The 27747-nt window shown below is 41.7% G+C and overlaps 1 protein-coding gene across 3 annotated transcripts in view; it reads left to right on the plus strand.

Moving 5' to 3' along the window:
- Nucleotides 1-27727, plus strand: part of pax7a (paired box 7a) — a 59473-nt gene extending 31746 nt beyond the window's left edge. For 2 of the 3 annotated variants that reach the window (XM_072452643.1, XM_072452642.1), the window contains exons 6-9: nucleotides 5676-5841; nucleotides 7757-7950; nucleotides 21925-22168; nucleotides 25431-27727. In XM_072452643.1, the coding sequence (XP_072308744.1) occupies nucleotides 5676-5841; nucleotides 7757-7950; nucleotides 21925-22168; nucleotides 25431-25546 (720 nt within the window). In that variant the 3' untranslated portion in view covers nucleotides 25547-27727. Of the gene's footprint in view, nucleotides 1-5675; nucleotides 5842-7756; nucleotides 7951-21924; nucleotides 22169-23850; nucleotides 23954-25430 lie in introns of all 3 variants that reach the window. The other variant, XR_011927859.1, reaches the window with a different exon arrangement.
- The last annotated feature ends 20 nt before the right edge of the window (nucleotides 27728-27747 follow it).

Below are 27747 nucleotides of genomic sequence, written 5' to 3' on the forward strand. Positions count from 1 at the left end.
TAGTGTGGGCCATTAAAGGGAGTATGGGGTATGTACTGTATCACACACAGCTTACAAAAGGAACTACAATCACAACTGAACAGCGTCTCACCCTGCAGAGGACACGTGTGAGATTTCTCCTCAGTACATGGACAGGCAATGTCACGTGAAAGCTCAGGACCTCCAGAATTCACTCACTGAGCCGCAGAGGCCGCACTAGCACAGATTCATAATGTCGAAGCAACTGGCAAACCAAATGAGACTCTGCTTTTTATTTAGATAAAGTTATTTAGAATCCACACTCCAACAACAGCCTGGCCATCATGTCCAGTGTTTCTGTAATTGTAATTAATCAGTATTTGTTCTGAAAATAGCTGAGGACATAGATTGGTTTATGAAATTTGAAATATACATTCTACAACCACACGTTCTTAAACATTGACATCTTTTCTCGACCTGCCCAAAGCTACAGCTGGAAATTGGCTTGTAGCTATCTCTGTGCCGTGCAATATACTTATTGTGCAATGTCGCTGTCACATATTTAAATAAACTGTTTCAAATAAGAGTTACCATCATCATGAACAATCATCTGACAAATACTGGCATTTACCACCTTCGCAAGTCATTCTCAATAAAGCATTTCCATCCCCATCTTCTACCGCTCCTGCTTCCACCCACCCCACCTCTCCCCCAAACGTAGTCCCACAATTGTAGAAGCAGGGAAACCTTTTAGTCCGTGAACGCAGTACTGGAGAGAGTGAATTGGGTGACACACTTCTTGTAGGTAGACAGAGCAGCTCTCGGCCCAGCGCTCTGTACTGCAGGAGAATTAAATCGGATTGTGGAGAGGAGCGGTCCAAGGTGACTTTGTGATCAGGTTCCAGAGCGCAGCCTCAAATCCTGCGCTCCGGGCCATGTGTGGTACTTACACCGAGAGAGAGAGGACTGTATTTATAATGTATGCAAGACCGTGAGGACATATGGCTGCTCTGTTATCCCAGTATATGTAAAGGAGCAGCAGGAATCAGCCTGTACTATTCCAATCCCAACACCTTATGTTGTATATGGCTCTGTATTTGTCAGTGAAGGTCAGTTGAGGGTTGAAGTTGTGTATGCCAATGACTCAAAGACTTGGAATGAGATAAGAAGACAAGAAGAGAAAAAAGTGTTTAGTTTTTTATGCTTTAGGGCTTTATATTCATTTGTTTATTTAGTTTTAAGACTTTATAGGGGTGGACGATATTGACAAAAATATATGTCAGGCGATATTATGTCAATCCAACAGAAATGTGTCTTTAAACATATTGGTTGAAGTTTAATCATCAGACAAATGTGAAATGTCTGTAACATTTATCCAAAAAGTGCAGAAGCATCACTTCTACCCTTATTTGATAGTTTATAACATAACTTTTTGCATTTTTATTTTAATCATCTCTTTGTAGCATGTGTATTGCAAAAAAACAAAATTAAAATGTTTCATTGCTTCAAAACAACATTTTAAATATGATCTATATTTCAATATTCATGCAATCCTCTCTTATTAACTAAGCTTGGAACTGGCTATCAAACTGTTTAAAAAAAAAAAAAATCATTATAATTTCAGGATTTCAAGATTTTAACCCATTTAACCTAATCTTTTAGCTCCGATTGATTACTTTTCTGCTTATTCTGTTCCACAGTTTGATTTCAAATTGGTTACATTGCGTCTCTTTATAATCCACATTCCAAACTTAACTCTGAAGCTTGAACAATCCACATCTTTGAAATGACCTAAAACAGATAAGAAAAGTCAGAAGAAAACACTTAACTCAATAACTCGTCGACCATGTTGGATCCCCTCTGGGCGTCAGCGACAAACAGGGGGAAGGAAGTCAGTGGAGATGAAGGGTGAGTGGCGGGCGGGGGTGAGCGCTCGGGGGTCGGAGGTGAAGTGGCATTGCGGGACGGGGCGGTTTAAAGGAAGGGGGTGCCTGCGAGCCCCTTCCCTGAGCAGGCAGCTGTTTGTCTGGGGCAGGAGGAGCTCGGGCCGGCCTCAGCGCACGCTCCACTACGTCCCAATGGCCCGAATTTCACTGGTGCCACACATCGCATTTGTTTCGCCCTAAGTGTCTGAGGGTCTTTAGGAGCGATCAGCCTCCGGATAAAGAACTCCTGTTGGTTTTTAACTTGTGTAATTGAGGTTTTCCTGCTTTTGCTCCTGTTGCATCTTGTTCCTTCCAGCCCACAGTTCATGCATCAACTTTACAACTTCTTCTTACATCATTGAAGAGTTTTGACTCCCAACTTCATTCAAAAAGGTTATAATAATTTCACTACAGTTGGTCATTTTGACAACTTACCTTTTTCTTTGCACCTCCTTATACAGGGTCTCTACTTCTTTCAACTTGTAAATGCAAAAAACAAACATATTTTAACCTTATTTCTTGCCAATTATGCTATTTTAAAACCTATTGTGTTGCCTTACAAATGATTTTAATCCTACTTGTTCCGACTTGTCATTTAAACTTCTCAGAGCTTTCGTCCACAATTTACATTTTTTGTTCAGCCTTTTCCAGATTTGACTATTTTAAGGGACATCAACTTTCAAATCGTTTCGACATTTGTATTTTATCCTCTTAATGTATCTTTGTCACACTTGTTTGGCTGGTTGCGGCCTAACTTTCTTACACTCTTCCTTGCACCAAAGTCAAAACCCCCCCCCAAAAAAAAGCTCTTTTAGAATCAAAACCACATTCAAATTGAGATCTCCCTTGTAAGAGTTTATGTTTGTGCACCCAATAGCCCCATAGCCCAGAAGCAGTGAGTTGCGGTGTAAGTCCTCTCTCAAAGTCTCTCGGACCCAAAAGGACCTGTTTAGTAGGGACGCCCCCGCTCTTTGTCCTCGCTCCTCTGTGGCGTATGGAGCAGGCTTTGTGCCCCTCTTTCAAGTGCGCTCACAATAGACCGGCCACAACAGTAGATGAACTGCACTGACAGTGTATTAAACTCTGATGAATTGGCTGTGCGAGCCATAGATCAATGTCCCTCAACCCCTCTGCACACAGCCGAGCCCGGTCCTTGTCTTGTCCAAAAGAGAACAGGTTGCTGGCGTCTTCTCAAAAGACTGCCTGATTATATTTGTGTTTTGTTGAAGCAGCAGCCTTTTTAAATGTGTAAATCTTTGGCCACTTTCAAAAGGAGTCCAACTCGCCGGCCTCTCCCCCTTTTTTTATATTCAGGGAGGTTTTGTGTCGGAGAGTCTTTGGTGCTGCTCATTTTGGGAGCTTTTTAAGTGTTTATATACTCAGAAGTTGACTTTGAAGTTAAATAGTTAGATTTAAGGGGCTTTTTTGAGGCAGCACAACAACACATTTGAATGTCAATACTTTTTCAGCTTATAATCCCATCAAAAAGTTAATCAGATACATTAAACTAAGTAATGGCAATACATCATTTATGTTGTAGCAATATTTAAATATGTTAAACTGCATAATGATAACGACACAATTCGGTGTAATCCCTCATTCATCCAGGAGTGGTCCATACTAGAAAAGGTTAGAAAGCTGGTCATCACTACACAATCCGAACCTTTTTCATCGAGGGCCACATATTGAAATAAATTTGAAGCGGAAAACCACAGAATGGAGGTCAATATAGTTAGTAATTAAGCATTAAGCATTTCACATAGCTTTGAAATAGCTATAAACCTTTAGTGCGGCTTAGAGCATTACTTTTATGTCTTTATCACGATGTTTTTGAGGTTATAGTGGCAGAAATACAGTAAAAAAAAGTCCTGCATGAACTGAAAACACACAATATTATAACCATAGTTTTAGCAGGCCTCACGCAGCCTTTGTAAACTATGAAGTGTGCTTTTTAATCACCTTGACTCCCTCCGTGAACTAAACATGTGCTTGAGTATTTAACATGCAGGAGCATCCGCGGCCCGACGACGAGCAGTAGCTTGTCAAACACACTCGTGAACTGCGCAGTGTGATGAGGAGGCTAAAGACCTACCTCTGACCTCTAAACGACGGTTTCTCTGGAGAGGGCTTAGGGCAGTCTGTTTACACACATCACAGCTCCAAGCACTTAAGAGCAGCAGGGCGGCCCCACAGAAAACCATGCACTAACCCCGGGAGATTAATGACAGGTGCCATGGACCAGCAGGACATGGGGAACACACAGGAAAGAATGACAGAGAGACAAACAAGTTGACATCACTTTCTAATTTATACGGTACTGCTTATAGTGTTATTGTCTATGCATATGAAGAGTACTGTGCTGTAAGTGGTAAGTGTGCCTTTGGTGGTGTGCAAGCCTCTACTGGTGGTCTGTGGGCGCCTCTGTCTAGTGTGAACTTCATTTAGAGTACATTTTAATCACATTTGAGGAATTTTACACTAACTACTGTGCCAATGGTGTATTCCTACTTCAAACCTGGTTTATCTCTAATTTAGACCTGGAATGTTCTATACCCAATTCTGATCTGGTGGTACTCTGGAAGCTTGGAGCAATGGAGTGTGAATAAAGTACACATTTCTTATATTGTGGTCAGCGTAATGAAGCCTTATTAGAAATTGAAAAAAATGTATTGATGTTTCTTGTTGGTTTTTAACTTTATATTTAGTTTAGTTAATTTAGTTCCGCTTTGGCAGCAGTTCTAATTTCTCATCATTCTGAAAGCTATGAATCGGTAAAGGAGAAAAAAAATACGCGCAGAAAATCAGCCATAAAACTCATTTGAAATGTTTTCCTAACTTCTTTTCTAAACCAATTTACCCAAGGGTACGAATAATGTCACCTAACCTAACCTAACCTAACTTGACCTAACCTGACCTAACCTAACCTAACCTGACCTAACCTAACTTGACCTAACCTAACCTAACCTAACTTGACCTAACCTAACCTAACCTGACCTAACCTAACCTAACTTGACCTAACCTAACCTAACCTAACTTGACCTAACCTAACCTAACCTAACCTAACTTGACCTAACCTAACCTAACCTAACTTGACCTAACCTAACCTAACCTAACTTGACCTAACCTGACCTAACCTAACCTAACCTGACCTAACCTAACTTGACCTAACCTAACCTAACCTAACCTAACTTGACCTAACCTAACCTAACCTGACCTAACCTAACCTAACTTGACCTAACCTAACCTAACCTAACTTGACCTAACCTAACCTAACCTAACTTGACCTAACCTAACCTAACCTAACTTGACCTAACCTAACCTAACCTAACTTGACCTAACCTAACCTAACCTAACCTAACTTGACCTAACCTAACCTAACCTGACCTAACCTAACCTAACTTGACCTAACCTAACCTAACCTAACTTGACCTAACCTAACCTAACCTGACCTAACCTAACCTAACCTAACTTGACCTAACCTAACCTAACCTAACCTGACCTAACCTAACCTAACTTGACCTAACCTAACCTAACTTGACCTAACCTAACCTAACCTAACTTGACCTAACCTAACCTAACCTAACCTAACCTAACTTGACCTAACCTAACCTAACCTAACCTAACCTAACCTAACCTAACTTGACCTAACCTAACCTAACCTGACCTAACCTAACCTAACTTGACCTAACCTAACCTAACCTAACTTGACCTAACCTAACCTAACCTAACTTGACCTAACCTAACCTAACCTAACCTAACCTAACCTGACCTTCACATGTCTCTGTCCTGTAGGTGTGGTTCAGCAACAGGCGTGCTCGATGGCGTAAACAGGCAGGAGCCAATCAGCTTGCGGCGTTCAACCACCTGCTTCCTGGAGGCTTCCCCGGGACCGGGATGCCCACTCTGCCCACATACCAGCTCCCCGAGTCCAGCTACCCCGGCGCCACACTATCACAGGGTAAAACAGAGTACCCCACACTATCACAGGGTAAAACAGAGTACCCCACACTATCACAGGGTAAAATAGAGTACCCCACACTATCACAGGGTAAAACAGAGTACCCCACACTATCACAGGGTAAAACAGAGTACCCCACACTATCACAGGGTAAAACAGAGTACCCCACACTATCACAGGGTAAAACAGAGTACCCCACACTATCACAGGGTAAAACAGAGTACCCCACACTATCACAGGGTAAAACAGAGTACCCCACACTATCACAGGGTAAAACAGAGTACCCCACACTATCACAGGGTAAAACAGAGTACCCCAGCACCACACTATCACAGGGTAAAACAGAGTACCCCACACTATCACAGGGTAAAACAGAGTACCCCACACTATCACAGGGTAAAACAGAGTACCCCACACTATCACAGGGTAAAACAGAGTACCCCACACTATCACAGGGTAAAACAGAGTACCCCAGCACCACACTATCACAGGGTAAAACAGAGTACCTCACACTATCACAGGGTAAAACAGAGTACCCCACACTATCACAGGGTAAAACAGAGTACCCCACACTATCACAGGGTAAAACAGAGTACCCCACACTATCACAGGGTAAAACAGAGTACCCCACACTATCACAGGGTAAAACAGAGTACCCCACACTATCACAGGGTAAAACAGAGTACCCCACACTATCACAGGGTAAAACAGAGTACCCCACACTATCACAAGCTAAAACAGAGTACCCCACACTATCACAGGGTAAAACAGAGTACCCCACACTATCACAGGGTAAAACAGAGTACCCCACACTATCACAGGGAAAAACAGAGTACCCCAGCACCACACTATCACAGGGTAAAACAGAGTACCCCACACTATCACAAGCTAAAACAGAGTACCCCAGCACCACACTCGTCATGTTCAGTTTTCACACATACATCTTATATGCCAGTCTACATAAGGCCACAGTAAACCTCTAAACTGAACTTTCTGTATCGTTTGTACCTTTATAATATTATAAATTAAGTCTCAAAAATGAGTGGAAGAAGTACAAAGTAACAGAGAGTTTCCAGCACCAGACTGTCCTCTAAACTTGTCCTGTCTACTTCATTTAATGTAATAGAATCCAGATCAGATTATTCTGCTTTATTCATGGTATGTCATATTTTTGATTCAAGTTAACAGAATTATAAATGATATGGAATATGTGCTACGTAATTGAGCTTTACTGACAGTGCTTAGGTTTACAACAGCAGCTCTGTTTCTTTGTTTCGATAAATAAAGAATCATAAATTTTAGGTTTGTTTTCCATTTTACAAAAAGTTGATTTTTGTGAAATCATATCACATGACATTTGTTATTATTTTTGTAATTTTAAGAAGCTCATGGTGCAAAATCTTCCAAGACATTAAATGAGTTACACCTTGCCCTGTCCGTATAGCCATTGTGTTTAGGCTTCAGCTTTGTTTGGTTCTTATCTAGTCCTGGTTTGGTTCTGGTCGAGGCTTGGACTTGTTTCAAAATCACAATTAGCAATGACTGTAATTATTTAACTAATAATTCCCTTTGCAAACAACAAATCATCTGGCAAAGACATTTTTAAATATCGTATTCTGTATAAAACCTTCTGACCCTGTAGTTCAGGCCTCACCATTTCAGTCTTTGCTCAAATGTTGCTGGACGGGTTTGAAATGTGAACTTTGAACAGAATCAAACTATAGTCGAATCTTAATTAGAATGCTTGGAAAAATAAATAAATAAATGCAGTTAGATACATTTTTCCCTCCAAGGTCTAGTCCAAGTTTAGTCTCCATTTTGATGTGGTGTGAACCTTCAAATATTGTATACGATTCCTGATTCCTACATTCAGTCTTCTTATGTCCCCTCCTCTTCTCACTGTGTTGATCATCAGATGGTGGCACGTTGCACAGACCCCAGCCCCTCCCCCCCTCCTCCATGCACCAGGGCGGCCTCGGCGCAGACACCGGCTCCGCCTACGGCCTCACGTCCAACCGCCACGGCTTCTCTAGCTACTCCGACACCTTCATGAGCCCCTCGGCCTCCAGCAACCACATGAACGCAGTCAGCAACGGCCTCTCGCCTCAGGTCAGTGCCAAACACATGAACTAGAGTCTTATCAGAGTCTATGTGCATCAGCCAGCGATCTGATCATCTCACGACGAGTATCACAAGGACATGCCACAAATCATTGATAAGGTGCAAAGGTTCAAAAGCTGCAAAAATTATCCAACTTCACACAAAAAATCCGCACTCAAACTATTTTGACTTTGCTTCTCAAACATAATGTAATAAAATCCTGCAGCTACTCATACTAAATGCTTTCTTAGGTTGTATGTTTAGGTAGCAGTTGTTAAGTCGAAATATATTGTTGCTAAATGTACAGAAACGTGTTACTATTTGAATGATGTACAATGGTAACCATGATTTGCAAGCAACTATTTGATTCATATGAGTTGTAAATGCTTTAAGTCACAGAAATGCGTGTTATGCAAGACATTAAAATACCATGTCAGGGCATTAGCAAATGCATGACATTATAATTGAAGAACCAATTAGCCACTAAAAGCTTGTGTCACTGATTTCTCGTGTTATCCTAAACAAGTAAATTATTTTTAGTGAATCAAGTTGGACCGTAATCATTTTTATACATATTCAAATGCTCTATATGTGGAGTCTAGACTTTCTTATTACATTGAGGGTCAGTTGTCACTTGCAGTTTTATTATATCCCCAATTCACTCTCAGTTAATTGTCTTTGATTGAAATTAAAATTGTGAAGAAAAAAAAAATCATGTTCTGCAAAATAACCTCTGGTGTGGGCTTTCATGTTCATCTTCCAAAGCCCTGGATTTAGTTTAGCTTCTGGAAATTGCTACATTTGTAAAACAATTGGATTAACATCAAGAAATTAAAATTCATCTTGATAGTATACCACAAGTACTCGAGTTGCTTCAAACCGCTCTTTTCGACTTTCCTGGGAAATCTAAATCCGGAGCCGCCCAGTAGGAACACATGCAGATGAAATAATTAGCTAAAGCTTATAAATGTAGACACATAATCTTCTTCATGTAATTGTGTGTCGTGGTAAGACTCTGCAGTTTGTGTGATTGAACGTTTCTTTGAAAAGCTTCACGCTGACAGATCCGCCGTCACCACGTTAGCTTTTCAATCTGGATTAAGCTGCCCGGTCACTCTACCTGGCTTTGTGCACCTGTCAGTCACAAGGCAGGCACTCAAATGCTCCTGATATTCCAACTGAAATATATATGTTTTTGTAAGAAACTGTTGTATTGTCGTGATGTGGGGGTAAAGACTTTCTGTCCGTGTCAAATGGGTAAATTTCTTGGTCTAACCTCCTGGACCCCTTCATTAATGAGCGTTTATAAACTCTATGGTCAGGGTTGAGGTTTAAGCCACGCAGAATGGAAAATGATTTGTATTGATGCAAATCATGTGTACGGAGTGAATTATACACAATTACCCATCAATACTGGCCAGTCTTGCCCAGCCCAACCAACAAGACGTGGTTAACAGGCAGAAAATAAGATTGAAATGGTGTGTAAAGAGTTGAAAATGAATTTCAATGCCGCATTTGTCCACAATTACCCCGTCGTTCACACATGTTTTATTGAGAGTTTTTTTCTCCTTCAAATATTTCTCAAAGCAGATTGGAAACATTCTTGGTATTACCCTCTTTCTTCAGAGAAAAAAGAATTAAGGATTTTGTGACAAAAAAGAGATTTCCTCTCATGCCGGAGCGACGCAGGATAACATGCAGGCTCACAGCGTGCTTGATTGTTAATCGTGGCACAGGGGCTTTAACTGCTAATGCTCTCGCTGCAAACCTGCAGAAAACACCAGGAACATGGACTCATTTTTCATTAATGGCTCTCTGATACTGGCATGGGGCGCACCGCACTTTCTCTGCCTCTCTCACAGCCATTCACAGATGAGCCGGATATTACACATTTCCTGTCATAGTGAGGATTAGGACAGGAGCCTTTGGCCAACAGCGCTCCAGGATCTTAAGTATTCAATTACTCATCAAGTGGCTTTGATGCAAATCTCTTCACCTACTCCTGAGATGTTCCTGTCTTTTATGCAAAGGTTAAACTGCGGATTGTTCTTTCACGTCGCTGATTATCTGTGTGGTGCAAACAGGGCACTCACACACTATTTTGGATGATGCAGAGAGCTGCAAATGGCTGTGGCGGTCCCATCACTGTGTCAGCGTGGAGAGGAGAGTCCCCACTGACACAGAATCACAGTTCAGCCCACACCGCTGCGTCCTGCTGGGGCGGGGCAGAACCTATCGCCCCTCTCACAAGCCACACACCGATACTCAACACTACAAACCTCCAACTTTTATTTATTCTTTATCCCAGACAAACGCCTTTTTCTCTTGTCAACACATTTATTTTCAGCCGGCTATAGGTGGTTTACATTCTCCTGTTGCAGTTTGCTGTGATGGAAAAAGACACACAAAGACTCAAAATCGAGGTGGAAATGAGTTAGAGGCTTCATCTGTTTGCCTGAGATATGCTTGTGCAGTGGTATGTGAGAGCCATTTCCCTCAAGTGTCGAGCGTTGATGCCTTAGCAATTGCTGTAAAGATTGACCAAAATTCCGTGATTCCAAGTAAATAGACTGCGGTGGCGCGGTGCCAGGAGTGTAATGGAAACCTGCAGAGTCCGGCATTCCCGACTGGAGCTCGCGTCCATCCCAATCCCATAACCTATCCTGACAGAAACAGCTTTTCCTATTACAGCCAGTGGCACGGACTATGGGCTGGAGGTGGGAGCTGTGCGTTAGAGGAGCTGTGCGTGGCTGGGCAAAAGCACGAGGACCAGAAGTGTGTTTTGTCACTGGTCTTGTTTCATTTAACAGCACAGCAGGTGTTAGAGAGACGGTGAGGGCGCAGAGGGCAGGGAGACCTCTATGTGGAATTCTTTCAGCAAATTCTAGTTCAAGTCAGTGTTCTTAAAGATACAGTATTTCGATAATACACGGCGTACAGCGTAATAGCAACGACCCTTAAATTCAAAGTGAAACTGACCTCTTTATTATAAAAACCAAGTCACCTGCTTGTGCTTTACAACTCACCTTAAACTTCTTAAACCATACGGTACATTACCATTGATTTTTGTCTATTACAGTTTTTCTCAGATTGAGTGCAGTTTTCCGTATTGATTACATGTTTTAGTTTACTTAAAGATAGCAATAGGAACATCTACAATTTATGAAACACAATTTATACAAGCAAACTTTGTAAGGTTTCTGATCTCACTACATCACAACAAAATTAACTGCACAATTATGAGAAAAATAAAACCTACATTTGTCCCAAAAATGTATGACACAACAGGCCTGGAGAATACTGTAGTGTCATCTGAAACACAGTATTTACATTAATACTTAAAAATAACAACTAAAACTAGAATCGACATATCTGTATAACTCCAAAACAAAGATTTTAAAAAACCATAGCCATTTCTTTTCTTCTTCTTTTCTCCATGAAGAGGCATTTTGTGAATTCCTTCTCTGACAGGGACACTTGCTGTGAGAAGAGAGGAAACAACTGTGCATGTGGTCTGCTCCAGTCACGGGCACAGCTTGGGTTTCACTCCTCAGGGAAAGTTTTACAGGAATAATGACATCAGGAAAGAAATATCAGCAGAAATCATGCTGGTCAGTGTGTGGAGACACATGTTGTGCAAATGAGACAGAGAGGGCCTGCTCACAGAGTTTATTGTTTTGGTTGTGTGAATACTTGAGTACTTGAGATGTTAGATGAGAGAGAGTAACCTGACGGTCCAGCAAAATCCAATTATTCTGCTCCAGCTACATCATTTCATTTAGTGACTGAATATTTTTTCATTCACAAACACATTATATATATATATATATATATATATATATATATATATATATATATGTTTGTGTTATTTCTATTGTATTGAATTATTTTTGTTATTATTTATATTGACTTATGCACCCAAAGACTATGTGCTTTTTTCACATTGCATGAAACAAACGTAAATTTGAAACAGAAGAAAACTGTTTGCAACTTTGATTCAGGTCATTTTTGTCTCTGTTACCATGGATATGCAAATGCAGTAGCAGTGTATAGGATCAAATTAGCATTTCACAAATACATTGAAAAATATATAATCATTTTTTTCTGCACAGTGTTGTGGCATTTAGGGATGAACATATTCATATCCAAGCATGGATGCACACTGCCATCTTGTTTCTGATATGTTTGTCTTATTGCGAAGGAGTGAGAGATGTTTTAACATCTGTCTGTTTCTTAAGACTATCTGAACTTTGATAGAAATGTATTGCTGAGCTGATGAAGGTTTTAAAGTTGTGGAGTAACTTTGGTTGCAGTTTAGTGAAGTGTTGTGTTTTGGAATGACAAGGCGGTGTGCAGCGGGCCTCTGGGCTGAGTGGGCCGCTCTCGTGGAGGATCAGAGCAGAGCGCTCTCACCCCTGCCTCTTTGAAGTGTGTCCCCAGGCCTGCAGCCCGCGCAGCGCTGCACCATCCACGCACGCTGACACCGGCACCAGCGACTCCCCGCAACTGTCTGACAGAGATAAGCCAGGGGAGACTCCACCGCACCACCACTGCTCCATTAGCCTGCGCAGACGCTTCTTTTAAAAACGGATGAATTATTTTTAAGAAGCAAGCTCTGCCGTTGCCAAAAAAAATGCGGAGGGGAAAATGTAGTGAACAATCTGGAGCTGCGGCTGATTCCGCCTCACTCCCTGACTTCTAACAAGACTCTGTGCACCTGAATACCAATGAGAGGGGGAGAGCATGTAGTCCCCCACATTATTAAAAGTTGGGCATTAAGCCTCTCGCCGGGCACTGTGTCAGCTGGCAGCCTCCACTGACAACAAATCAAAGGGGATGAGCACATAGCCTGCATTCACAGCTCCACCACTCGCAGAGCAAGAGGGGGAATACATAGTGGTTAATTAGAACTCCCATTAAAACAAATACTGTTTCAATTTGGCAAGTATAAAAAAAGATGTAAGAGGCTTTGAGAAAAAAGAGACCTGCTGTTGGCAGCTGCCAAGAAAAGGCAGGGACTGTAAATCATATCCACTGGCAATACTGTTCCCGCGCAGATTATTAATGTTTGTTGTTGTTTTGCAACATTTCTGAACTCTGTGGAAATATTCTGCATCTGTGACACCAGAATGTACATCCACCCGGCTCAGTCTGCTCTCCAGTCATGTCCCTGCTGCTTTTGTGGTGTGACAGGCGCTGCACTTACCAAAACACTGCTCATATTAGCATTTACTCAGAGCTAATGCTTTAGCTCATTAGCTCGTCTTTACACCTGAGACATTTGTTGCACAGTCTCTGGGCCATCCAAGTAAAGCCATTTGCTTTTTCATTCCAAAATATTTTTGGTTGGGGTGCTTTGTGTATTCATAATCTATTTTTCACCTACCAACCTTCCTTTCCTCCATTTGGCTTTTTGTCATCCCATGATGCCTTGCCAATAGTGCTTTGCACGCTCTCTCTCCCCACCTTCCTCTCTTGCTCCAACTCTCTCCCCTGGAGAGGCAGCTCTTCTCCCTGCGCCCAGATGAAAGGCTATAGCGGACAATAAAAATGCTATTTAAATGCAAGGGTGTTTGTGTGCGGGTGAGAGATATTTCCTGCTGAAAGTGAGCTGCTGCATCCTGATAAATAATAAATATAAGGGAATGTGATTTACATTTATCTTGCAGAGGCAGCCAATATGAATTTCAGTAAATCCTAGAAGATGGGGATTTAAGGAGAAAATAAGTGAAACTGATTCACATGCTATGTGTCCCACGCAGTTGAAATGCCTATAAAGTGCAGAGTGCTCCTGCCTTTATTAAAGTATAGGCCCAGACATCGATCCTATCTAAAATAGCTATTACACACAGGTATACAGTGTGCCACATGCTCATCTGCGCTGCAGCTCAAATCCACAACACATGAAGGTGACTTGCTGGACCCAAAATAATAACAGCAGCCAAGTGTGTGAAGGGTACAGTAATAAAGCATTATGATGGTGCGTTGGACAGGTGAAACGTCTGCTGGACACATGTGCAATGACCTATCTCCTCAAGGTCAGAGGTCATGGAGCAGGGGGTTGTGGGATGGCAGGGCAGGGGCAGGACTCGCTCTGAACCTGCCCCTCTGCCCCTGTTGGCTCAGACAATGTTTTGGAGAAATGTGCTTCCCGTTAGTTCCAGATGCCACTCTGACAGGTGCAATGCTGTGATTAATACTCGCTCTGACTCCGGCTTTAACCCACATTTTCACATCGCGTCCCACTCGCACTCACTCTGTTGTGATCAAGTATAGATATAAACACTTTGTTGTACACATCTTACAAAATATGTACAACAAAGGTTGATTTAACCTTCCAAGTGCCAAATATTCAAAATGCCTAAATACTGTATGGAATTATGCTAAAACATTTCTGCTAAAACTATCATCTAAGTGAAATTAAATGCCTTAATCAATCAAAATCATCTTCAATTTTGCATGCCAAGTACTGACTGCGTCCATATGCTGCTGTAGACTCACAAAGTTACGCTCTCAGTTTTCTTAGCCCCTTGAAATTCTCCTGTTTATTGGCGCCATGGTTCAGTGCACATGTCTCGTCTCCCTGTTGCCTTTCTTCCTCCTGACAATCAGAGCAGGAGATGGGTCCTCAGCTGCCTGCCTCGCGCCGCCCGCTCTCCCTTCTCAGTCTCCAGCTGCGAGCTATTTCACTATTTATTTACATGTAATTATGGCTATGAGCCGCAGATATTAACACTGTCAAGAACAATTTGACCTGACATTTTTCACAAGCCCGAGCCCCTGCTGGTTTGAGCAAACACCTCCTCCAAACCAACTCATCCCTGTCTATAGTTTTTCCCCTTCATCTTACCAGACATGGACAATACTTGAGATAGTATTTACACAGTACACTATTATGTATTATGTATTTTATATTTTATATTGTAAATTGATTAAGTTTAACCTATACATTGTAACTGGCTTCAACTCTGGGTCATCTAAAATTGTAGAAGTTACATATACTTTACGGACTCCTGATTTTATAGGTGAGAAAACTACAATAAAGCTTTAAAACAGTAAACATTAGAGAATCAAGTTATAGTATGTGGCTGGCTGCAACAGGAAGGGCATTTGACACAAAACTTTGCCATATAAACTGTGTAACTGCTTCAACATTTTAATTCCTAACAAATAAAAAATAACAATTACAAATTCAATAGAACAAATATACAATTACATTTTTTAGATTTATTTTTTAAAGCTCCAAAATGACTCAAAATCTTGAAAATGCAAAGCGGGATTGTAGGCCCCACACTCTTTTCCCACTTCACTTTAGTTTAAGAAAAAAGCAGCATTGCAAGGTTGAGGGAGCTGCAAGTCTGTGTGCATTAGGCTGTGCACTTTGAAGGGGCCTCTCTCTTGTTCCCAGTGGCTGAATCCATCCCATAGTTACTCAAGCATATCACTAGCACAGAATGGAGAGGATTGCTCCCCACACGTTCTCCAATTGCAGCCCAATAGACGTCATATTAACCTTTAGCGAGGCAGGGCAGGGCTGATAGCTTATACAGCGGGAGACTGGGGAGAGGTCTTTAAAGCTCCAGCAGCTGTGTGTCGAGGTTAGGAGTCGACAAGGAAGTAGCGTTTAGCACATTAGTACATCTCCTTAAAGAGAGGTAAATGGACCTTAAGAGCTAGGTTTCATTTCAATATTTTCCAGAGTGTTCAGCATAAAAAACTCACAATCATTTTCAGAATTCTACGTCCATCCTGTATGTATTGTCCGGTTCTGAAAAAAAAAGGAAATTACTTGACAACATTTTTGGCTTAACAAAATAATAATAGTAATCTCCATGGCTTTCTCTATTGTAATGGTTGTGGATTGGTTTGTTGAGCGTATTAGACAGAGCTCCTGTGCAGCCACCATGTTGTGGAGGGACTGTGGAGGGACTGTGGAGTGACAGCTTGTTCCAGCGGCGCCTAATCGTCCTCATCTGTGCCTGACGTGTCACTGCCCAGATTCTGTCAGTGCCAATCAGACACTTAATTGAACACAATTAGCAGCCCCCTCCTCCTCCTCCTCTGCCTCAGTTTCTTCAAAGCCCTCCCTGCAGCTCAAACCACTGTTTTTTGACTCTCTGCCTGTGGCTGCGATGGCGCTGTGGAGGACACTTTTCACTTTTTATTAATGTGCCGTGGCCAATTAACGCGGTGGCATAGGGGCCAGAGCTCGTCATCTGCTGCCTGCCACCGGCCTGCTGTCTGTGAGCCCCGCGCCACCTCCACCGTGACCAAAACGCTTTAATTCAATTTATGCAATCACTGTTATTTTTAAATAGTCATTTTGTCTGCTCAGATGAGGGGCCTCGCTGCCCGCTGGGCCGGCCCTCTCATGTGAGCGCTGGGGGAGGGGTGGGACAAACGGGATTCTGGCTTTTGGAATGGATTCATTTACTTTGCTTTCATTGTGGGGCAGTTCTTATGTCAGATTGAGATACTGAGAAGGCAAACAAATCAAACACAAAACAACAGAGAAATACTTTTGCATTTAAAAAAGTAATATGTAACAGCTTGTATTAAATCACTTGTGACTTCTACTACAATTCGGTTTCTCTGCCTCGACAAACTTCGTCAAACTTTCACAAAGCATCTCCCTATTCTCGTTCTATCTTATTTGTCAAAGTCACTTTTTAGACTCTTCTGGGTCTCCTGGACCTTGTCCTCTGCGCTGAAATCACCGCCGCGGGACAGAGAGACCGCCCTTCAAATATCGATCGAAAATTCAAGTGTCATCATCAGGGAGGATCTTTAATCATACTCGGATGAAGCCGGTATCAGTGTGCTGGATCGGCTGAGGTGCGAGCGAGCCTATTCTGCAGCAGTCAGATAAGTTGCACACGTCCCTCTCCCCCCCGCCTGCCCCGGTGACCTCGGCCTCACTTGAAGGTACATCTCGGGGGCATTCGATTTGGGCAGAACGGAGAGCTATTGGTGACAGAGGACCTAATCCAGTGGTGCGCAGATTAGGAGTATTTGTGGAGAAGGGAGTGTTGGAACAGAAGGGCCCGTATCAGCTCTGCAGGCAGACTAGAGCCCCGGGGCCAGCGCAGTCCTACAGAGGCTTTGTACCAGCGTAAAGCCGCCACTCTTTCCAGCACTGGATCACTTTCTCTCAGGGCCCCTCACCCTCGTCTCCCAGCTCTCTGATAACATACATAAGGCTGCAGCACATTAGGAAAACAGGCAAATATATTACTTATATTACAAATTATATGACAAATATTATTCAGGTTTAGTCTTTGTAATTATGTTCTGGGTTAAATTCAAGTTTTGTCTTGGTTTAGTCCTTCGCTCATTGTTTTGCATCACTTAGTTCTGGATTACAACCAGTTTAGTTATGGTACTAAACTTAATACTTCAATATTTGTTCTAATCTTTTGTTTGGACTGGGTCAGAGTACCACATGCTAAGTAATTACCATGGCGGACAAAAACCTTTATTCATTCAGCAATTTTGGAAGTGCAAGCGTTCAGTTATTTACCAGCCACCGCAGGTTTATTTGCAACCTCTGATTTGGCCAATCACGTGCTTGTATGCACAGAGGGTCTTGAGTAAGGCGACATACCATTGGTTGTTAGTCTACATGACTTGTGAATGTGAAAAATGGGACAAAAATGGGAAAAATTCCATCATCCGCTGTAATGTACAATATAAATACCTTGTTTAAACACCAGACAAAACCCTTATGCAGCAGTGTGCCTCTTGAAAATGGCAATAAACAGCATAGAAAACACATATTCAATGCACAGTGTTGAATACAGACATTTGGGATCATAAAAGTAAAGTCTCAAAACTAAAAAACGAACTGAAGTTTAAGGTAATCTCCGAACTTGAACCAACTTATTCCAGTCTAAATAGTGTTCAGTTTTTTTCTTTGTCTCATATATTGTTCTCTCCTCATGAACAAACCAACAAAGAGCCACTCGTCGAACATTGCCCCGAACAAAAAAAACAAATTTGTCTTCTGCAGAAATTAGGGGGGGATATAAAGGGCCTTTTTTGTGTCTCCAATGTCGCTATTTATTTATCTAAAAGGATGCACATTGTATCAATTTACACTTCCCCATTCATGTCGCCACAGGCTGCAGGGCTCAGAAGTTGTGGGAATTAATTACTTTTTTTATTATTATTTATAAAGTAATCTATCTGGGCGTAGACAGAGTGGTGGGTGAAGGAAACAGCCCCGAGCATTGTCCTTTAAACTGGGTCCTGGCTCACATTATCTCCCAGCAGCACTCTGAGCACAACAACAAACGAGCCGTGTGGGCCGCTGCTGCCGCCGCTGCTGAGGAGGACGCAGAGGAGAGGAGGGAGGGGCCTTAGAAACACCGAGGAAATGGAATTGTTTGGATGGATTCACATTTTTGTACTGACTGATGGGAAGATTCTAAATTTGGTGATGTATTGATGGGCCAGAAACATCGCACATGAGTCACTGGTGTTGGTTTCATGACGTTTTGACCCTTTAATGTCGCTGGGCTGAACGGTCAGAAACAGTAGGTGACCTCATGCCACCAATTTACATTCTCTCGTAGTCGAAATTACGCCGACTCAAACAATTCACGTTCTGTGGATATCGCTATAGGGAAAAACATGATTTAATTCTAATCATTTGGCCCAGGGTACAATACCACGTCGAGCTCTTTTCCTCAAGTTAAATCATTATACTTGACATTAGAGACACCAAAACGATAAAAGACAGACATTAGTCAAAGGAAATAAATGACACTTTTATTGCATCACAAAGTATCATTTCACAAACGAAGGATGAACTTTACGGGCCTGTAAAACTAACACCCACCTCGCAAATAGACCGTTGCCTTCCTCGCAAAAACCAGAGGGGAAAATGAGAGGCTGTGAACAGAGTTTTCTGTTTTGCTTTAATGGCTGTAATGTACAGATTCTAACAAACAAATAGAGGTTTAATAGAGATATAAATACGACAAACTGCGTTGTTCACTGCTATAAAATGACAGATAAACCTCTTCTCTCAGATGACCAGACAGAAGTGGCAGTGTAATTGGCTAAAACTGTATCAATGATAAGAGTCATTTTCTTTTGAAGAACTTGAGCGTGGACATTAATTGGCAATTCTCTTTTCTAGGGAAGTAATCTAATCAGCCTTTTATTATTAACCAGTGATTAAAAAAGACTTAAGCCCTTCAGCAATTCTTTACAGGACACTCATTAAGCGTTTGGACTATATGATCATATTAGGTTATAGCTGGAAAATATATGACAAATTTACTGATATTGAAATATCAGAAGGCACAAAGAACTTAGTTGAGTCCTAGATGGAAGTGGCTTTTATTAAACCCTATTGTATTATTATTGTGTTTATTAAAAGCAATCATATTATCTTCAAATTATTACCTGAAATGCTCGTACTACAAATTTATGAGAATAGTTTCTACATCATTTTGGTAAATCGTTAGAATATAATGGACCATTCACAATTTTAAGACCAAACAAAAACTATTTTAATAAGTCTTAATTTAAATATACTTTTAACAGTTATCCTTCCAATCCAAAATGCGGTTTTGGCTGTTTGAATACTCTTTTACAATGAATGATTGAATACATTCAGGAGATGTAGCGTGTAATGCAAACTATAAGCTCCTAAATACTAAGTCCACGTTGTTCTAATACTGTGCAGGCCTCGTTTCTGAAGGCTCCATGAATCTCCCTGTTATAGCTCATGTGTCACATGCTTGGAGCACAGATGTACACTATAGTGGATAGTGGGGGTTTCCATACTGATAGAATTAACATGTGGAAATGACTTTAACGCCATATTTCCTGGGTGACTTTTCTTGAAAATATGATTCATTTATAGAATATAGTTAATTTCTCCTCTGTGGGATATTTCTGGCCTGCACTGTATCATTTGCGGCCAGTTTCAGCCCGTCTGTGCCTGCATGCAAGTGTTCACAAGATGCTAACGGCGAACGGCTGTGTGTAAGCACCTCCACGACGAGCTAATTGGTTTAGCAGTCCAGGGGTCAAGGGTCAGTGCAGCATGGCGAAACTCAACATGAACCTGATGTTGAGAGGAAGGTTCGGAGGGAAAACCATGTGGAGGACAATTGGCTTTTTATCGACCCCCACTTTTGCTTTCACTTCAAGTAACTGAGAGAATAATAAAAGCAAAGGCAAAACACAATGCAAGTTCAATGGAGCAGTTAGCATTAGCACATGAAAAAAATAAAATAAAATCCCAAATTGGGTATATATTTGATGGCTTAGGGAAATCAATACTTATGTTTGGGTTATGTCAGCGAACTGTAATTTCGAATCAAACTGCAAGCTCAATATTCAGATGATGGAATGGAGAAATTGTATGTCGAAAAGCAAGACTTTAAGACGCTTTATATAATCTAATATATGAATGTACTGCTTAGTTGGAAGCTGTGGTCAATTGCTTTTACATGATTGGATACCCGGCATTTCTATTTTTGTAGATTGTCGCTATAAACTTGTCAACATTGAATTGGTTATTGATAATACGGAAAAAAAATATGAAGAACCATAAAGAGAAATGTAGGGAACGGGACAAAAAAGTAAAAGGGGAAACAGAGGTAAATGCATATATATTTTGGTAATACATTACAGAGTATGAATTCCAATCCAAAGATATGGATAAGCTGTAAACTTGAGTTTAATATAATGCTAGTGAATAGGTCCAGTTTTGCATGATTCAAATAGAATCAGAAAAGGTTGAAATGTTATTGTTGCCATTGAGGGGAGGGGTGTGGACCGTGACATGAGAAAATTTGTGGTATACTGTCGCCTCAACACATTTTGAACCCTTCTTCGGACCAGTGTCACAAGCTATTACAATAATCTGAAATATTGAATGGGAGGCTTTCTTGTGCACTCTGAATGATACAGTGTGTGTGTAATATGCAGCGCAGGCCCAACCTGCACTATCAGCGGCCCCTCTGTTGGCTTCACCGAGCCTGGACTTTGTATGTGGATCTGAGGGGATCATTTACCCGTTCCAACCCCATTACTATTCATGAGATGGGTAGGCTAGGGGCGAAGGATTAGGGACTCCCTCGGTGCTTGTTGTGCTGTAGGCTGCGGCTCAGGCCTTTAGGGTTGGTGGGACGGGGGGCTGTCTGGCACTACTGGTGAGTCTATTATCGCTATGGGACCCCTCTTTCCCAGAGAACAGCACTTACTGGCACCAGCGGCTAATGGAAACACTCTCTCTTGTTCAAATTCTCCTTTTTTAACCTCGTCACCCTTCACTGCCTGCTCTGTCCTTGTGCCATCCTTCCTTCACCCTGCACTTGTAAAAAAAAAAAAAAAAAATGATGGGGAAGTTTCCCTATTTCAAAGTTGAAATTGTGTATTTCTATTGGTATCTGCACCGTGAAGAGCTGGGATGAGTGCTATATTTGCACTGAAAACGTACTTTCCCATAACTCTGTTGGAGCTTTGATCCTCAATTTTCCAAATGTAACACCCTCAGTTCCCCCTCTGCCCCAGGAGAGTCAGAGTGGACTGCTCTGAGCCTGCTCAGGAGCCGACCAGGCCTATGAAGAGACACGTGTAGACAAATGATGAGCGTAGAAAGGGTACAATGGGATAGTGTTGTTAAAATACAACAGTTTCAAACTCAATTTCAATACTAAGGAAAAGACTAAACACTCAATATCAATTTGGATACACAATTAAAAAAACACATTTCATCTGGTCTTGTATTGTTCTGTTAAAGCTCAAGTTCATTCTAAAACGTTTCAGGAAAGGTCCAATTTTGTACCGTTTTGGAATTTTTTTTGTATCCTTACTTCTTCTAGTTTACATACTAGTTTTAGTATTGATTAGTGTCTGATTTTCAATACTTTTGACTTTTGCCTTAAACGTCCAAAATATCAGTGATAATGATAATGTCTTCCACTCCTGACCTCACCGCCTCTGTCCTACATCCATCCTTAGGTGATGAGCATCCTGAGTAACCCCAGCGCGTCCCAGAGCCAGCACGACTTCTCCATCTCGCCCCTCCACAGCAGCCTGGAGAGCTCCAACTCCATCTCGGCCAGCTGCAGCCAGCGCTCCGACCCCATCAAGAGTGTGGACTCCCTGGCCTCCTCCCAGTCCTACTGCCCCCCCACGTACAGCGCCACCAGCTACAGCGTGGACCCCGTCGCCGCAGGATACCAGTACAGCCAGTACGGACAGAGTAAGTCAATGATTCGATAATGATTAAAGCAATTTCACTCAATAGAGTAAAGGCTCACTGAAGATAAATGTGTGATGTCTTTGTTTTCTATTTGCTTTTGCGCAACATCAATTTGATAAAGACATATGCATTTATCTGTGGCTGATGTGGCATTTATTAGTCGTTATTAACACACTTGTGCTTGTTTGAGTCAGAGTTTGAGCCCAATTTAATTCTGCTTTTGGGATGTCAAGATTTTATTCGGTTAATCGATAATCGTAAAAACCAAAAAATAATAATCGTTAGAATTATAGGCAGCAACAAGTACTATTTTTAGTTTAATCAGGCTGTTTTCATTCGTTTGATTTGACAAAACTAGCCTTTAGAATGCAAATGAAAGATTTCAATGTTGTGTGGTCATAGTGCCGACAATAATGATGATGAATGTTTCTTCTCACAATAATTGTAAAACAAACATTTTATACTGTGACATTATCAGTAAAGACTTAACTTGGTCCGCTTTGAGTCCTTGCCCTGACCTTGCCCATAGTTAGTTCCTGGTTTAGTCCTAGTTTAGTCCCAATTTCAATGTTTGTGCAATGATGAGCCAACATGGTTTTAATGCTATGAGTCCTTTAACACAATAATACAACGGCAAACCTTTATATACATTTTACCATAGAAAGTATGTAACAAAAAGATAATATCTAAGAGACCCTGACTAAAAATGGCATAATTTCTCAAAAACTGGCAATACATTGATTACAAACAAGGGCTAGTCACATTAACCGTCACATTTTCAAAGTGCTGGCCATTTTCGAGGAAGCACCCTTTGCCCTTTGCCCTCTTTTCTGGAGAGACTGAGACACGTGCTCTTGATAAAACTTCCCTATATGTTTCTGCGAGGGGAGCAGACACCCTGCTCCACTCGACCCGGGACAATGAGAGGGACACTTCAAAGGAGAGGAGACACCCGGAGGGGCTGCAGTGTCCTCTGTCCCACCTCAGCCTCAGCCCCTTGTTCACAGACACACATACACACAGCCACAGGGCAGGAAAGAGTGCCTTTATTAGATTAGCATAATTGACTGATGCTGTCAGAGCTGTTCAGGAGAGTAAGAGGAAGCACACTTTCACCAACAAGAAAGCTACGCCTCACAAGTATTTTGCTTTTATTCAGTCAGTTAGCGAGGAAATCCACATTGCCTGCCTATCTGAGAGTAATCGGTGTTGTAAATGTCTCTGTAGGTTGCAGGGATTGCATATCTGGGAAAATCTAGAACGTAATAGGCCAATACTCAAAGCTAGTTATTCAACTTCTAACACTAATGCTACTACAGTGGCTTTACCTTCCTTACAGAAGGTGGTTCTGGGCCTTTCTTTGTGGAGTTTGCATGTTCTCGTTACATCTGGGCGTCTTCTGTGTTTTCCAGTTAGTGAGGTTAATCCTAAAGCTAGCTAGTCCTGATCATAAAACAAATGATCGGTCAAATATCGTTTTTTCATGCCCAATACAGGGTTTATAATGCAGTGAAAGTCCATGACGAATAAGCTCTGCCAATATTTTTGATAGTTCAATAAAAATTCACCCACAGCCCGTTCCACTCACTCACACCTCTTAGCACTAAATAGAAATAAAACATAGACTTTTTTATCAGCATAATGTACCAGCCAACTGATATTTCGGTCTATCTCTACTCAAGATCTCTGGAAACGGTCCCTGGCTGAGGTCACGCACTACTTCTGACAGGTTCCCACAGCAGCTGTGAAGGACAAGCCAAATGCAGAGGACAATTTTCCATATGGGTATAATAAAACATTTTACTCCCCGCTTTTGACAATACATTCTTCTGTTGTGTCCTTTGGCAATAAACTTCACCTAATTTACCTTTCAACAGTGTGAGTGAGAATCGCGCCTATAGATGTGAAATTACATATCAAAATAGATAGAAGTTTGGTTCAGACTAACCAGATCGAGAGGCCATTTCTATCCAGCTTCGAGTGCATCTGCTGCTCGGGTTTCCATGCGTGGCTCTCGTGTGTGTGTGTGTGTGCGTGTGTGTGTGCATGTGTGTGCGCGTGTGTGCATGGGTGTGTGTGTGTGTGTGTGCGTCGCGTTTTGTCATCTTCACGGGAAAGTGACGGGCGCGCGGATGTGATCTGAAGTGAGGTTAATTGAGACGCTGATTGAGCACAGTGGATGTGTAATGAATGAAGGGGAGAGGGAGAGAGCTGCTGTCTGCCGCCGAAAATGATGGTCCATGTGGCGTGTGGAGGGCATGAAATCGGAGATGCCAGGTTTAATGAAGACTGGCACGTCCCGGAGCACACGGCGACCTGTGTGAGTGACAGCGCCATGCCATCGCCGTGCCAACCTCAGACAAGGGACGGAGGGGGAGGGGCTTTGTCTTCTACTCGCTACTGCCACAACTTATTTCAGCCTTAATCGCGGAAATGATGTGGGAATGAATGGGGCATATGTCTCGAGAAATCTGCCACCTGTCTGTCGGTTTGTGCACGTGCGAGTGGAAAAACCGCTGCGTTTAGACCTGTTGTGCTGTGAATGAACGAAGAAGAGGATGAGGGCCAGGCCAAATGGTCAGAAATGGCACCAAGTATTGATAGGAAGTCGTACCTTTAGGGGCTTTTTGTCAGTATTCGAGCCGGTATCTTGCTCCGCTGATGGATTTGAATATTGTGCATGTTTTAAGTCAGTGGTAATAACTGGAGGAAGAGAAAACCATTCCTGGATTTAGGGGAACATGACAGCTCTGAACAGAAAGGCCCCACAAAATCTCAGAATCGAACAGACCGTTTGTTTGTCTCCTCAATAGTTAAGTTTATTTTCCATTTGTAGTTTGAAATCCACACAGGGACATGAGTTACAAAGCCCTAAAAGTATCAAGACACATTTTCTGTGAAATAAACAAGCTAAAAATGTTCTTTAAAAAAACCTAATAAACTCATATACAAATAAAAAACAATACTTTTATTGCCTTAAAACAACATGGACAAAGACTTAATTCATCATGAACAAATAGTTTATTCCATGCTTAATTATTTCCTAGCTTCTAACTCCTAAACCTAAATTAAGTACTTACTAAACCTAAATCATGCTTAATAAACCACGTGTTCAGTATGTATCAAGTCTACATTCATGGTTTATTGGGACTAAATAAGGTATAGATCATGTAAAATGGTCCCTTCAAATCTAACCCTGTCTTAACCACATAGTAAACATAGTAAACCTATAGACTTACCTAGTTTTCTTTTCTTTTTCCAGCTGCAGTCGACTACCTGGCTAAGAACGTGAGTCTGTCCACCCAGAGGAGGATGAAGCTCGGAGACCACTCAGCTGTGCTCGGTTTGCTTCAAGTGGAGACAGGGCAGGCCTACTAAACTCAAACACTAACACCATCGCAAGCTAACACAACTCATGCCACACCAAGACTTTGGATCAGCGCCGATTTCTTTCCAGGCCAAGGAAAAATGGCTTCTTCTTCTCCATGACCACTGGAATTGTCTGAAATCTCAAGTGCGTTTGTCTTGCGTAAAATGCCCCCCAAACTGACTTATGGAAGAGCACATAAACGAAACTTGGACTGTCGTCGGTCTGTGGACTGAGCCATCGACGACATGTACTTTGCTGTTCATAGTCGCTAACAAAGCCAATCCCTCATTTCCTTTTTTGATATTGTTAAAATTGCTGTTATTCAATTATGGTGATTTCCGTTGTTCCTTGATTCACGTTTGTATCTCTTTTCTCTGTTTAGTCGATGTGTAAAAATAACAGGATGGGACCAATGGAAGCGTGCGTGATGCGTGAATTTGAAAATAGGTGATTGTTTTTCAAGCTGCTCTTCCTTCGGCCCGATCCCCGGAGCTCCTCTGAACGATTTGACCTTCTCACTTCCAACATTTTGTCCTTACATTCCGAAAGAACTTGGCCACTCGGTGGGAAGTCTGGCTGGAAAGATCCTGTTGGGAATTGAAGCAGTGTTTTTGGCCCGACATTAGCTTTTTTTTTTAACCCCTCGCTAACCTTTCTCCCATTCTTAGCCGCGGTCCTCAGGGAAGAATGGCATTATTTGCAAAAACAGGATTGGGATCAAAATTAATGTATTTTGTTTTGCAAATAGGGACCAAGCCAAAGAGGGCTAGCTCCGTCCTCCTCCCCTCCCGGGAATACTGGGAATTATGTGTGTATTTAATGGTGTAAAGAAAATTAAATCGCCCAAATGTAATGTCAAAGCTAATTGACAGTGACCCACTGCAGTAGATACCAGTAGGGGGCGCTTTTCTTTTGGTGTACATGCACTTTCAATTGAATTCCACAGCTTCCATCACATTCCCTAGACATATTAACACATTCCTCAACATGTTATGATCGATAATTAAACCTTTGCCACACAAATGCATTCAAAACCTTGGAGATGTTTCCAGAAAAGTTATAAAAGAATGTACTTAAATGCAACAACCAGCTCCAAAAATGTCCTCCAACAGGACTCCACGGACGCAGACGGTCACCAACATAAACCATTCCTGAACTCTTAACATTACCAATTTTAAAAAGTGCCCACTAGACGACATTCCCATTTACTATAAAATTTCACTTAATCGGGTCAACCTCAGACCTCCACACCTCCAGTTTGAACCAGATGCCCCGATAATCCTCCCCATTCACAGCAATGTACAAAATGGGAAAGAAGAAGAAAAAAGAAAAAAAAAGATGTAATAGTGGAGACATTTGTGTAGCCCTTGTAGTCGACTTTTTCACAAATCTGGACCATTTTATGAAAACTGTACAGTAGTTTGGAGCAGCTTGTTATATACAATGTTTTTTGTTTGTTTTTTTACTCAACCATGATGAGTGGTAGGAAAGCAAGGATTTCAGAAAGTAGATGTCTTACTATCTTATTTTGACTTTAATTTCTTGTTTTTTCACATTCTTTTTCTAACTAAGTTTTGTTTCTGGGCCCAAGCTAAGAAGAGTGGAGCATTTTGTATAAACTAGTTAAAGTATTAATTCCACTGTTGCGATAAAATTGTACAAAAGAGAGACTTAACGGAAAAGACAGCCTCTTGGACATAAGGACTATTGTATATTTTGAAACGGGGCTGGATGAAACGTCACAATGTGGAGAGGATTTTGGGACCAACGTTGCCAGAGCGATGGACAATGGACCTATCTCGCAATCTCTCTGGCACAAGTGTCATTGACGCATTCGTGGACCAATGAAAGTGGGAAAAAGTAACACCTCACATGTGTATATTTTAAATACAAAGGATTTTAGACTTAGTGTGACTTCTCATTTCTAACACGTCGATAGACATTTGGATATTTAAGCCCCTGAAAGTCCTCCTGCCTCCCGTGCGTTCCGATGTTAACCTGTTTTTAGTTGCTTTCTGACCTGACCTGTGCTTTTGGCCTTTTCCGTTCGGCATGTGTGTATATTCCCATGGTATAATTTATTCTGCTGTATGAAGTATTAGAAGTAGTGGGAAACTTGTACCTTCAGCCTGTTGGTGTGTTTACTGTAACACTGGCGTAACTGTTATCAATTAAAGATTCCAAAAATAGTCTTTGGTCCGTTCTTGTC

Source organism: Eucyclogobius newberryi, unplaced genomic scaffold, assembly GCF_026437365.1.
Source record: "Eucyclogobius newberryi isolate DKJ021-1_F unplaced genomic scaffold, fEucNew1.0.hap1 SCAF_19, whole genome shotgun sequence".
In the NCBI taxonomy this organism is placed as follows: Eukaryota; Metazoa; Chordata; class Actinopteri; order Gobiiformes; family Gobiidae; genus Eucyclogobius; species Eucyclogobius newberryi.